General features: G+C 39.8%; 1 protein-coding gene across 1 annotated transcript in view; it reads left to right on the top strand.

Annotated features, from left to right (window-relative positions):
• The first annotated feature begins 13547 nt into the window (after nucleotides 1-13547).
• Nucleotides 13548-15112, top strand: part of SPTLC1 (serine palmitoyltransferase long chain base subunit 1) — a 35283-nt gene continuing 33718 nt past the window's right edge. Inside the window, exon 1 of the mRNA XM_005486216.4 lies at nucleotides 13548-13853. Coding sequence (XP_005486273.2) covers nucleotides 13563-13853 — 291 coding nt within the window. The 5' untranslated portion in view covers nucleotides 13548-13562. The remainder of the gene's footprint in view (nucleotides 13854-15112) is intronic.

The following is a 15112-nucleotide window of genomic DNA, read 5'->3' as shown; positions in this document are numbered from 1 at the left end:
TATAAACAGTTAAGAGGATTTAACTGTACTAAGAAATATTTGGAGTTCTCCTTGTATCAATGAAGTAAGTTGTATTGATATTTGGTGGGTTTCTCAGATGTTCAAAAAAAGGAAAACAAAAAAGAGTGAGAAAAAAGTGGGTGAATACAAAAAATGAGGTTGTGCTTCATAACAATCAGAGATTTCATAGAGCATGCTGACTTTCTTAATTGCCAGCCCTTACATTTGGGAAGGAAGACCAACAGCTTTTGGAAGTTCTCTTTTTAAGCACTGCGGTAAAAGGTTTATATAATCTGAAGTCCTGAATCTTTTTTTGCAAAAGAGAAACTAATTTCTCATTTTCACATGTAAAGGCACACAGATGCCTAACCTGTGCAACTGTCTACCAAGAACAGCTACAAATAGCTGATCCTTTAGCACTTTCCCGTTGATATATTCTGCACTGTAGTACTGCACATAGTCCTTTGCTGCACACTCCTTATAAAATAATTAGAGAAGACCCCCAAATAAAGCCAGCTGATCCCTGTCCCAACCAGGTAGCAATCTACGGCACCAAAGTGTCAATTGCTGAACATAATTACCAGGGTGAGAGAGACAGACAGAATGGTCCCTATAACCAAAATCATAACAGAGCAGCCGCTGCCTAAATAGCAAAAACATGCTATGGTGGCACAGTGTAGAAGATGCTCTCCCTGGAGAGTTAAAGGGGGCAATAAAATTGTTTCATGTTTGCATAAAACTGCTTGCATTTTGCAGTACTTGCAGATTTCTGCTATGACAAGGCTGCTGTAGAAAGCTAATCAAAGGCCTGTGTGAAGTAGACACAGGTATTTTGTGTAATGAAAAAAAAGTAGTTACGGCAAACTAGCTCCTGGGGAAGCAAGCTGTTCAACTGTGTAAGAACCAGACATCTTGCTGTTATCTTCCAGATACATCTTAGATGGCCGTTGTCCAAGTGTCTGCTGCTATTTCCCACAATATTATATTCCAGTATGAAAAAAAAACCAGCAGCACTAAATTTAAACTTATCATGGCTCAAAGTTATACTGTAATATCAAAGGATACCAATGAAACTTAAATACAGGAATATTTGCATCAGGATGCATGTTAAATTCTAAGACAAAGTTTGAGACTTGAAATTTAAAAAAAACATCTGGAGATTATTTCCTGTGGAATCACTGCTACAAAACAGTTCAGAAAAGTTATCTTAATTTTCTGATTGGACTACCCAGGACAGTTAAGTGGTAAGGAAACATATGTATCTGCAGTTCCCTGGCTGATGGTAAGTGTACAAGGAAACCTCATGCTCTGCACTCATAAGGTGACAGCATAGCTTAGATTTGAGTTATACACATCACCTTTTGTAATTAACCAAGGATTTCCACTTCTACTCACACTCTCTGACAATGGGATATTACCACTTTGTAATTCTTCTTTGGCACATTATTGTTTAAAAGCACTTGCACAACAATAAAAGACTTGCATTAAGTATAAAAGGCAGTCCTTAGCTAGCCAGTTCAAAGCTAATACATTTGTAAGTCACTGCTTGCATATGTAGTATCCTGTAACTGTAAGATTAGTACTAATATAACTTGATGTTTTTAGGAAGCACTGGGTCAGACATACTTGCAGCACTTCTAAAGGAATTGAAAAAATAGAGTCATAGCACTGTTCTCACAGCATTATTGAATACAGAAATTGCTATCATCCTGGGCTAATGTTTTGCAGGAGATCAAAGAGAAGGAAGATGGAAGACATACATATATGCAAACTAAGATTTTCATGTGGGCATCAAGCTGTATTAAGACATTTGTATTAAACCTGTGAGAGTGAGTGGTGATCACAAAAAGTAGAAACATTGAATATCGAACAGTGGAGAAGTGAGGGAAGACCTCATGGTTAAGACCACATTCTTCACAGGAGGACAGTCTTGAATAAGTGACTAGCCACAGGAAGAATTTAAGATAGTGTATCATATACGGGAATTATATTTTTTTCCAGTGAAATAGTGTCAACATTTAAACCTTTCTGGTTTGATATTTTCCCACAAATTAGTTGCTTTTTGTTTTTAAACTCCGATAGAAGAATTGCTCAACAGCATAATATAATTGGCAGTTTGAGCAATAACAAGAGATAATCCTTCGAGGGATATTCATTGCTTTAAGACTTGCATGTTTACTGACTTATAATAAAATATAAAACATGTTTCATAAGAATGGAAAACTGTCTAACAGCCCAAAATGGGGCCCGGAATTATATTTTGGTTTTCCTTCTGGTGTCCACTCAATATTAGAAATGAAATTTGACCACTGCAATCTTTTCCTCACCAGCTAAAATATTTACTAATCCCTTGACTTGAACATAGATCAATAATGCTAAAAGCAAAAACATCAAGCCTCTTCTGTTCCTGCAAAAACTCACAAACTCCTCCCTCAAAAGGCCCAGCAGTGAAAACCAAGAAAAATGTTTCACTTATATTAAATATAAGTGCATTAAACGGCTAATAAATGTTTGAGGGCCAACTGCTGTAACTTGAATAATAAAAACCTGGTAATGGATTATTCTTCAACAGTCTATTTACTTACAATACTAGCAAAAATGTTTTCTGCAACATCAGTGTGTCTTTCCATTTCAGCACTTGCAATCTCCCTCAGAAATTACCTAAAGACCACTTTTCTACTGCTTGTGCATTCTCACTCAGTACCTATTCCCATGCTGTCTGAGCTTCTGCTAGGGCTTAAAACAGCATGGCTAACATCAACCATATGTTGTTTGTACTTTCATCCTTCCCCAGGGAGGCAATGTATGTAAAGAGCTCTGTTTTCAAGGTGGTTTGCTTTTATTGTTACTGTGGGGTTTTTGTGGCCCAGGTGAAAAATTATTTTATCAGAGATTTGGTCCAAAACATGGAAATTTTTTCAGACTCATCCTGACAAACTGAGTCAGCAGTGTTCCCTTGGCGGGTGGCTGTGCACACTCAAGGGTGTCCCACGTACAGCTACAGTATTACCTTCTGGGTGGGAGATGGTCTTACCCCAGTCACAGCAGTGTCAGGATCAGAGATAAAGCTCCAATAGCCAGAGTTTCTGGTGGAAATCAGAGACAGAACTACTTATGAACTTGGCTCAAGGCACCAAGCCGGGAAATATTAAATTTCTGAGCACTATTAAGGCTAAGATCTATGTACAGTGTGTATGGTATCCTAAATCTGTGGTGTATGCATATTTTTTCTGTCATTAATACACTAAATCATAGATGTAGTCTAGAAAATAGGGGATGCATGCTATTCTGAGCCTTTTTCTACACACCTTTGTGTTTTGTGGGTTTTCTGTAAGGTTGGTTGGTTTTTTGTTGGTTTTTGTTTTGTTGAATTTCTTTAAACAGAGCCAGTCCATATAGTTCAGAGCTCTGATATTTTTTCACATTTTTTTCTGATCTTCATGATTATTTTGATTTGTCTTCTCTGAAATTGCTCTAACTAGCTGAGCTTGAGCAGCTTCTGACTGCTACAATATTTTCATTAACAAAGCACATGAGATAATGTTTATAGTTGTTTCCAGTGAACACACTGACAATGTGCTGCACTCAGAAGTCAAAAAATATTTGAAAATCCCCTTATGACAGATATAAGCAACACAATTGTATTTAATATTCCAGTTTTGTCTTTACAATACATTGTCTGTTTCTTAACTTTTAGGCTAAAGGGCCCAAATTATTAGAAATACTCTTACTGATCAGAAATGCATTTTATTGACCTCCTAAAGAATAAAATACCATAAATACAAAGAAATTTATGTTTGAAAGAAGCTTCAGCAGCTGTAGATTTTTCAAATGGAAAACTAACATAACAGTTTTCATTAAAATTACACAACTAAAAATAGACACGATATCAAGAATAAATAGTACATTTTTTTCCAGTGAAACATCACTGTGCCCCAATCTAAAATTCCCCTAACAATTGCTCTGACACACTTTACACATTGAACAGATTTTAAAGTATGTTAGTATTAGTCTTGCCTTTTGTCCATTGATGTAGTTTCTAGGTATTGGATCAAGTCTGCTAACCAATCCCACACAAGTTCCATATACTTTAAAAATAATTTAGTTGCAATGATTGATGACATCTGTAACCTTTACTTTCTTTCAACATTGTTGCATGAACTCAATGTTCAGTGCCTTCAGTGCACTGCCTCTTGTTGGCAGCAGATGTCCCCGTGTGCGCAACATTTTGCATTTGTAAAAAAGCCTAGTTGCACAATGTTTTCATCTGCTGAGCAACATAATGTTTTTACTTCACTGATTTCCACAAAGGTCTGAGAATAGGCAAAATGTGTTGGTTCTGTGTTTGTGTAATGTAAGACGGAAGGATCAGGAGAAAATACTAAAATTCTGTAAATCTTAATTCAGTTTTCACTTTATGCTTTCAAACAAACATACAAATAAACCAAAAAAGGAGGAGGATTATTCTTAGGTAACTTTTCCAATTTGCCACAAAAATAATGAGTCTACCTTCTTCCCTGGGATTCCTTGGTTGGTATATTTCATCTCTAACACAGAACTGGAGTTTTTGTAGTTGATCCCCTAGAAACCCATACTCACATCCTGGTTTTGGCAGATTAAGGATCCAAATCAGCAAGCAAGTACAAAAATTGGAGAAGTTTGGATTTTATGTCTTTTACTTAACCCTGCATTTTTGAGAGTAGCTAAATTTCCAAGTGTGCACTACTTAAGTAAGGAAAGTTTTCCACTTTGGATACCAGGACGCTACGGCTCTTCTTAGATAGCGAGAGCAAGAGTAATCATCCTGAGTCAGTGATTGCAGACAACCGGCTGCTAGACCTACTTCAGTGAGGTTATAGAAGTCTACAGCACTCATCAAGAATTGCTTTTTTGGTGAGACCTCAGGATCTACCCAACAATGATATTCTTTCAAACCCTGCTTATTCTTTCAAACCCTTAACCATTTGTGTGGTTAAGGGCAGGGAAGAGGGGCAGTGACTAGCCTTGTTTCTGTAGCTAGCTACATGTGTCCAATTTTGGTCAAAATATTTGACAGAAAAAATCACTTGGAAAATGTACTGTAATTTTGCAAATGTTTTTAAGCATCTTTTTCTCCATATGGAATAAAGAAATGTGTCTGGGAATGCTGGTGCCACAATTTCAAATTCTTATTGTCTCACTCACTTCCTGATGAGATCCATATACAAAAAGCCTTGAAATGTGAAATGACTATAAAAGCTCCTATTGCAAAAGCCACCCGTTTCACGATAAGACTATTGACAATTAAACAATGTGTTATTCTTCTTCCACCAGCTGTGCTTAGAGCAGAAAGAAACATGGGCAATGTTACAGCATCACAAAACTGAACATGGAATCTTCAGGCACTACTTAAATGCCACAGAATTTAACAAGTGGCTTTCTTCTCTTTGTACATAACTACAAACATATTCCAATGAATAATGCCAAGACTTTTTACCTACCATGTACAGAAGGAACTAAGATTTGCTTATAAGTACCTCTAAATGTTATCAATTGTTTTCTGGCTTTAATGAAATGTGAATGTTTTATAATTGGAAAAATGTGGCAAGCTTAGGAAGACAGAAAGTGATTGAGTTACTTTACTTCCTGGTTTTGATAGCAATTAACAGAGCTGGTAGAGTTGATCAGCTTCTTTGTATGGAAATTCAGCAAAAAGTAACTTTTCCAAGGGCAAATAATTTGCCAGACATCTCTCCAAATTTTTTGCCTCCCACAAAGGATCAACTATTTGCATTTGGATCAGTCAGTGATCCCTGTTACACACACTAGCTGAAGAAAGTAAGCTCTCATCTCACGCTCTTTTCCACTTGTGTACTGCCCTGAGAGTGAACATGTTTGCCCTTTCCTGTCTTCTGGAAAAATCAATCATTATATCTGGAGTTGTTCCATTTACTATGTTTAAGCAAATACAAATTGCTTATAAGCTGCTTTTTCATCTTACATATTAATTAAGACTACTGTTGTCTTTTAAAATAATCACTCAGAATCTAATTCAGCAGTATAGAAATTAAATTTGCAAAGAAGAATTAGCAACAGAAAATCAGCTTGCTTGTTTTCAAAACCAAAAAGACACAAGCTAGGTGAGCTCCAGTCCACTGTGTTCCTCAGAACCCTATTCTAAGACATCAGCAGTCCTGTTTTTAATGTGAATATTTAAGTGAAAAAATGGTATAAATGGGAATTTATATTGAAAATATCCTACCGTTAGAACAACAAAATTGAAGCCATTTTCTTCAAGAAAAGGGGGAAAATCTGTCAGGGTAATTCAGGAATAATTAGGAGAATATTCAGATGGAGCACCAGCTATGTTGTGACAATTTTTTCGCTTGAAACTGTTTACTAGCTTCAGCTAATAAAGCTGAAAAAACTGTTACAGCAAACTGTTTTCCAAATATCTTACAGGAGTGAAGCTGTAAACCCACTGTTTTGTGATGCACTTTGAAATTCTGAAAGGCTTCAAAAACAAGATATTCTTCTTTGATTTCAGCAGACTTAGGTTTTCAGAGGTGTCAGAAAGGTAAGATTCTGTCTTATAAGGGCACCAACACTCACCCATTTACAAGGACTTCATTGTTGTCTCAATACCCTGTTCAGGTCTCTCTGAAAGCTACATTTCAACAATTACCCTACATTTGGAAAGTCTTTGGAGGGGTTCTCAATCACTTTATTCCCCAACATTATCATTTTCTCTAGTTTTATTTGATCTTTTAGATGTTGACAACTTACAATTACTTTGTTTTGTGAAATACCTGGGGTGACTATGGAGAATAGAGATTGTATTCCGCTAATTCGCTATGAAACAGTAGTTGAATGCAGAACTGTGCTTTTACTCAGGCCTTGCTCGGGTAAAATCATACGATTTAAAAGCCAGGTAAGAATTTAAATGCTTGAGAGGGCATTGGTTTATCAATTAAAAAATGCTTATAGCCACATCTGGTCTGAATTTGTAGATGTGGCAACTCTCTGAGTAACAAATATATGCAAGGTGTTGCCTGTCAGACTAGACTAACTCTGCCAACACACACACACATTTTACCTATAACCACAAAGAATTTCAACTAGTGCTCTGGTATGCATTACATGGACCTGCAAACAATACAGTGCTTTTCTGTGCTTCAGTATATTGGCAAGAATGATGATCTGGCAAAGGAATACTTTGTATTTTTATGGATGAAATTTAGTTGCCTCTTCCACAGGCATTTTTACATATGTACCTTCAGGGAAGCAAACTCCATGGTGAACACTGTGCATTAAAAAGTTGAGGTTTCCATGACTTTTCAAACTTCTCTCTACTCTGATAACATCACCTGAATGCTGTTATTTCTAAAATCAAGCATGTTAGTAAGACACACTGCAGACAGCAATTTTACCATTAAAATACAGAGCCACCTAAACAGCAAAGGAGCTGAACTGAGGATGACACAAAGAAAAAAGTCCCACCCTTTGTAGGTGTCAGGGAATGCATTAGTAATCAGTGCTTGCTTTAATCAGCACAATGGTGTTACTAAGAGCACATTATTCTGCCTACCTCAGTGGCAAAACCCAGTCATTATGGAGAAGAAGATTGTGTCATCATAGACAGCTTTATCTACTCTCAAAGCTCCTGGAAAGAGTTTGTGAAGATCTACAGTTTGCTTAAATGTTTAACTTGAAACAAACATTTAGACTGAGGTGGTTAAGAGAGAATGGGATTCTAAAATGCTTCAATGCCCTGCAGTGTTGCATGGACGTAAGAATCTACCAGATACTGAGCCATATGAGCCACAATGAAGGTATGACCAAAAGCTGATTTTGCTTTTAGCAAAATCTGCAACTATCTGCCATCTTTCTATTTTTTCCCATGGCAGACAAAAATAGTCACTGGACAAAGCACAGTTTCATCATGGTTTTAATCTGAGTTATGCAATATTGTAGGCCTCAAGAAGTTCAATAGTTCTTTATCTATTTTTCATCACAAAGATTTGCTGTCAACTAACTGTGGCAGAATGAGAAGTCTAAATCTGTTGTTAATATTCAAATATGCTCAGCTTACTGAATGAATTTAACATTCATGTCTGTGGCTCCTGAGCCAAAACAATTCACTAAGACTGGTTCTGGAAAATAGGAATCTATTGCATTTCTGTGTATCAAGAGGACAAAACCACCACTTTAATCTTAAAAATTCAGCTTTAAATCCACACACGGTTCCCATGAGATTTGCTACATCTGAACCACACTCAAAAGCTAATTTTAGGGAACACTTACAATCTTGCAATCACAGTCCAGTACAGGAAAGAGCTTGTCTTTGATATGGATACCACCTTTCACAGACTCTGTAAGTCCTCTTGCAACTGTAGTAGGATGTAGCCACTACCTATAATAATATGATTGTGTGGTCGACTATTCATCTTCCTATTATTTGCAAACAAAATCTACAATAAACACTGCAGAATTTTTGAAAAAAAAAATTATCTTGCTTCAAAAGACACCTGTATCTGACAACAACAACCAAATTCTCACTTCATCTCACCTTATTTTTAGTGTATCCTTCTCTGAAGCATCTAGCTGCAACTATGTGAAGACTGCATGCATCACATTTTCCTGCTTCTGAGTACAGAGATTACAGGCCCTATGCCTCATAAAAACCTTCAAGTAGTGGCTCCAGTGTTTGTTGTTGCAGAAGTCATTAGAGACCCCACTTTTATACAAGACAACAAGTGGATAGCAGTGCTGTAAAAGCAGAGGGGTTTGTACAAACCAGTGTGACCTTTATGTAAACACACAGAGGCTAAAGGTCTATTTGGGTTCCATTAGCACACGGCTTTTACCTAGTCAGAGCATCGGCAGATGAAATACTCCTTAGAAATTTCTACATCAAAACAGTAAGTATGGAAAACACTGATGGCAAGAGAGTTTCTAAGACACTTTGTATGAGGCTGGAGTCAATTTCTTCAGGTAAATAAATGTAATTGATGCAGGATTGATATCCCTTTGCTTCTCTTCCAGTTTCATTCTTACGAGAAGGGCCCTGCATGATAATGGCTAAAAGATATGTAGAATATGATCCTTTGGAGCCAAACCTCAAGAACTTCTGTTGGACACCCTACTGACAGAATTTATGCCAACTGTGGTTTCATTTCTCATCTTGCAGGTCTCAAGCTCTACCTTCCCTAGAGTGCATCTTGCATGTGTCACCCAAAGTTCCTATCTGATTAGTCCATTATACCACTTAGAAATAGCATATGAAAATTACTTTTCAACCTAGAAAAACCCAGTCTCATGCAGACACATGGTGTTATTACTTATCACTCTGCATATTGAATCTAGTCAGTTTGGACATTTCAAAACATGCTGCATTACTTATTTTGGCTGAATTACTCTTCCTGTGGTGATCTTGACTTCATTATGGTCAATCTGTTTTAACTCCATCAAAATTATTTTGAGTACAAGTCAGCTTATAATGTCTGCTATGTTTCTAATTCAAATGTGCTAAGAAAAACAGCAATTAGTCGATTCACTATAAGCAAAAGTGGGACAAGAAGAAGAGAACACAAATTTCAAATGTTCTGTTAATACAATGTTAATGTTGCTAAAATAGAAGAGATTAGACCGCACAATTTGGAGTAAAAAATGTGCTGTTTGGACTAAGGTTTTGAAGTAGAGAGTGGACAGCAGTTCGGTTGCATATTGAGGTGAGAGAGAGAAACAAACGAGTCACGCATCTAGTGTGTTCTGCAGCAGGAACAACCAACCCAGGTGGAAGTTCTGGCTGCAAATATCAATCTGAATAAATCTGAAGTTTTGAATGAGAGATATGTGAGATCTAACCACACAGGATACAAAATCTAATTCTGCAACAGAAATACTGCAACACCACATAAGGTATCTGGTTCTCTGCAAGGCAAACACTCTCATTTAAATTGTGTATGTTCTGTCAACGGTCCCCACAGCTCTTACAAATTCGTGATACAAGTTTTCTTTAGTTATCACAGAACTAGGCCTACCTAGTGTAAATTCCATTTAAGATGGTTAGTTCAACCATGTACTGGAAATTTCAATGCTTAGTCCAGTGCTGCCAAGGCCACGTGGAGAACAAGCATTGAGAAGACGTGTAGACAGGAGGCAGACTGCTATGCCTATATCCATCTCTCTGACAAGTGAGCTTTTCATTGCAAAGGTCCACCTTTGGCTGCAAATACCTTAAAAGGAAGATTCTGGTCGTTCTTACATGGTTCCAGTAGTCATTAAGTCCAAACAGTTGAGGTTAAATTTGGTCCTTATGGTATGTCAGGAAAATATTACAGCATTTCCACTTTATGTCACTTAGTCACTACAAGGTTCAAGGTGCCATGAAAGACTGGAGAACAGCTAGAATGCACCAGTGCTTTGACCATTAGGTGCTCTTATTCTTACACAGGTTGTTAAAGGTTGAGATCTCCAGATGTTTCCCATGCAGACCTGAGACAGGTTTCTGCTTTCTAATTTAATAATTGATTCAGAGATAATTCACTATAGAACTTGGATTAAGCCCATTTCCAAGATGCAATAGATTTAGATAACACAAATTTTATCCTGTGCTCTGCTTGCCTTGTACACAATTGCTCCTCCACATATTGGGTAAACGACAGAACCTGATATTCCAGTTCTTCTTGGCACTTGCACAGTATTCTTGCAACATCTTTGGGCTTCCCATTAGGAGTTGGGACACAGCTTCTGGCTTAACCAACAGCTTTCAACTGACTTAGAAAGTTTTCTGTGCTTGCTGCCAGCATCATCTCAGCGGAGCATCAAGTTACAAAGATTTAAAAAGACCAACTAGTATTATCCTGCTATTCCCCTTGCCATTTTGGGATTGCTTTCCCATGACTTTCTTTTTATTGTTTTTTAATAATTTTTTCAGGGTAGACACAAAGCCAACACGTTACAACTAAGCACATTAAAACCACAATAATCTAAACTAAGTTTTCATCACCTAGAATGTGTCAGAATAGCAGCAAACACTCCCTTTATGTCCTTAATCTCCAACACCATCATCCCCCTTCTGTGTGTGTGGTTGGAGAAGGCAGGGGAGAAGTAAATGACCCTCAGGAACTTCTTCCACCTGTTCCCACATTTCTCTGCCTACCATACACATATCTCCGACCCAGCAACACAAGATGGCAGCAAGTACCACCATCCCTTCACAGTTATGTGCCACTTCCCAATGCCATTCTCCTCTTCTCAGTTGATACCAGACCAATAGAAGCTCTGACTGCGTATGTCATACTTGACAAAGCAAAAATGAAGAAGCCAGAGGAAGAACTATTAGAGCAAAGAGGACAGAAAAATAACTGGCACTGGCTACATCTGTGATAGAAAAAAAAAATTCCTTAGCTGTACTAAGTCCTATTTTTCAGTTTCTGGAGTGACCAGAGAACTACAGCAGATAGCTGGAATTCCAGTGTTGACCCAGGGGAACTGAGCTGGGGATTCAAAGCAGTGTGTGAGAAATGAGTGGGTTGGTGAGGAAGATCCAGGATAAGAGTGGTTTAGAAATACTGTGCAAATGGACAATATGAAGGGAATACAGAATTTGAAACACACAGACCAGGAGTTCTTATAGGGCACTATCTCAATAGCTTTCATCAGGTCTTTAATTTCAGAGATATTTTTCCTCTCCCCTTTCTTTCTGTCATGAACTGCCATTGTGAAGGACTTATCCCTTTACCTCCCTCACTTTATTACTGTCAGAACTAAAGCAGCCTAAAGCAATTAGCAGCAGAGGCACTGTGTTGAAACAATGAAACTGCTGAGCAATAGGGATAGGCTCACTATTATGAGTGACCCAGCACTATGATAATCCTGACCAGGACCTCTGAATCCACTGCCAGAAGAATTACTGGTTAGTATGTTACTAACGTCACTGCATTTCATGCTGGAAACAATTTATCCAGCATTTCACATACCAATTTCTTAGTCTCCCAATGGTACATATATATGTCAAATACTGAAAGTCAGAATCTGATGAGAACAGAGATGTGACTCAATCTGCTGCCCACCAAGACAGCTCATGTGGCCCATTCTTCTGGGGGCAATTTGGGACTGCATACCAGACACAGTTTTGGAGGCTGGTAGCAGCAGCCATCTCCCAAGAGTCCAAGACTCCAGCGTGACACAATGGCCACAGAACTATTAAACAGCGAAGGCAAGTCTTCATGCAGCTAAAAGCCAAAAGACATATTTATTGTCTCCCTTGACTTTTCAGATAGACTCAAACCATATATTTCTCTTTATTGTGCAGAGATTGGAATTCGACAAGTATATAATTAAGTTCAGAAACTCAGGGAGATTAACTACTATGCATTTCAAGTAGAATGAAAGTGAAGTCCACTGATTTTAACTATCCACTACTGTAAAATTGAAAGCTACTGTTTGCCTGTACTTAGCAACAGCCACAAGGTTTTTGCTATCAACTGTTTCATTAACTGTTGCCCCAGGTTTCTCTCACCCAACCACGGTGAAGACTTGTGAGTGAAAACCCAAGGGGTGTGCTTCCATTGTGTTGTCCAAGATGACCATCAGAGACACTCCACAGTTGTATAGCTCCACAGAAACCATTCTCAAACATTGCCTTTAACAGCTACCTCACTTCCTAAGGAGTCTTCTTTCCAGTTGCCCCTCTTCTCCACTGACTTTTAGCCAGTTGCTCAGGTCCTGCACAGCTACGCACAGTGACTTACTCATCTCCCCACACCCAGGTGCATCTGTGGGGAGAGCTCAACACTACTCTTTTTCTTCATGGCATTTAACTCTCCCCAGCAGTCTTTGGCTTTTAGGGCCACTCACTTTGGCAAGACTCTTAATGCAGTGATTTCTGCTCTTATTTGAACTTACCCATTATTTCCACTATACTCAGGTTTTACTTTTGCTGCTCCTTTCATTAGCCAAGTATCTGAGCAATTGTTCCTTCCAGTGATGAATTCACCAGTTACAGATACGGAGGTGTCAAGAGTAATATTTGTGGATGAGACACAAAAGCACAGGATGTGCCCCTTGCCCCATTGCACCTAGGGCAGCGTGGGGCTGAGGAAGCCTGTGTGTGTGGAGGAAGCAACACCAAGCTAACTCCAGCAAGTTCAACCAGGCTTGAAATGTGGTGAGGAAGTACATATTAATATATCCATGTTCATCTTCTCAGGCAAGTTCAGTTTGTAGCTAATTTTGTTTAGTCAACACTGAAGGGTGCATCTGTGTATATAAGTGTTTAAAGAGAGTGACAGAAAGAGAATGGAGTCAGGCTGTTCTCAGAGCCACTGAGCAACAGGACAGGAGGCAATGGGTGGAAACTGTAACACAGGAATTTCCACCAGAACATGAAAACTTTACTGTGCACTGGAACAGGCTGCACAAAGAAGTTGTGGAGCCGCCCTTATTGGAGAGATCCAAGAACTGTCTGGACGCAGCCCCACGCTCTGGGATGGCTCAGCTTGAACAGGGAGGTTGGACCAGATGACCGGCTGTGGTCCCTTCCAATGTGACCGATTCTGAGAGCTAGTGATTCTCTGATGCAGCCTCGCTCCCTGACGAAGCTCTCCGCAGGACACAGCAGGTCGGAGCGGTATGGGGGCCATATCCCGCGGCCCGGGTCGCGCAGGGGAAGGCCGCGCACGGAGCCCACATGCGCCGCTCCCCGGAGGGCAGCGGGGGCCGCGCCGCCCGCAAGGGGGCGCTCTGTACAGCGCCGGGCCCGCCCCGGCGCGCTTGGGCGGAGAGGCGGAAGCGGCGGCGCGGCCATGGCGGCGGCGGTCGTGGGGCAGCAGTGGGTACTGGTGGAGATGGTCCAGGCCTTCTACGAGGTGTGGCCGGGCAGGCGCCCCGAGCGGGGCGGCCTGAGGGTGGCTTGGGGCGCAGGGAGCGGGGAGGTGCCGCCGGAGCTGCCCCGGGAACGGCGGCGGTGGGCGGTGCTGGGTGGTGAATCGGGAGCTGGGTGCGGGTCGGTGCTGCGGGGTCGGGCTGCGCTCGCTGAACCGTGGGTATGTGTGAGTGCGCCACGGCTGTATATTGGAAATATACACGCACGTCTTGTTTCTCCAGTTTTATAAAACGACATTTAGGGCGTGTAGCAGAGCATGAAGCCTTAAGGTTCACAGGATTTTACTGGGGTCAAGGTTTGTAACTTAGAAATGTCGTTTGCAAAGGAAGAAACGGCGTTTAAATGTTTGGGCTTGAGTTCTCTCCTGGAAAACATCAGCTGTGCGTGTTTGTACCCAGGCTTTGTTTCGTGATGTTAAAAAGGATGTCCTGATGATAGGCAGTGTTTTTGTGTCCCTTCCTTTTTTCAAAGGGGGGAAACTTTTAAAGAATGTGTGCAAGATTTGCAGTCCAAATATAGAAGTGCTTGGCTAATGGAGCAGGTAGCACGCTCTAGTGCACTGAATCTAGGATAATTGTAGGCACTGAAAAGCACAGAGACTTCAGTGGGAGTAAAATGTGTGTTCTTTAGATGTCCTGTCATACGTGTTGTGTATGTATTCTTAATATGTTTAGTAAACAGAAACGTACTCTGCAATAGGTTAGCATTTGTTATTTGCAGTTTACTATGCCATAGGACTCTTTACTGGTTTTAAAAGCTTGCATCCAATTTGCTTTAGTTTCTGGATGTGTGGTGAGTTCTGCTTTGTTGGCAGGTCAGATACATCCAAAAATGTTGATGTGTGGGAGCAATTTCCCTGACTTGAAGAAGGAGTGTCCTCATTCGTGTGCACTTTTAGTGTCTTAAAAATAGTAGACAGGAGCCTTTCTGAAATGGAATAACTAAACTCATCATTAATCTTCACATCTACTTCAAACTAGCTGTGCTGCCAGAGCACACTGGTTTTTGTCCCCCAAGCACTGAAAGAGGATAACTTTAACTTGTATCAACTCTGGTTTGCTTTGTGTGTTCTCAGACTTTGTGTCCACACAAGAAAGTAAAGGACATAAGGACAAAACTATCTGAGCTCAGTTTTGTTTTAAACCTGGTTAAAGTGCCTGTAAAACTGACTGAAGCTGCCTATAAGAACAGAATTTTCTTTCCTTGTAAATACTGGCTGTCCCTGCTGGCGGACTGTAGGTT

The sequence above is a fragment of the Zonotrichia albicollis genome, chromosome Z (genome assembly GCF_047830755.1).
Source record: "Zonotrichia albicollis isolate bZonAlb1 chromosome Z, bZonAlb1.hap1, whole genome shotgun sequence".
Lineage (NCBI taxonomy): Eukaryota > Metazoa > Chordata > Aves > Passeriformes > Passerellidae > Zonotrichia > Zonotrichia albicollis.
The sequence above is the reverse complement of the archived record's forward strand: the minus strand, read 5'-3'. Positions and strand labels throughout refer to the sequence as shown.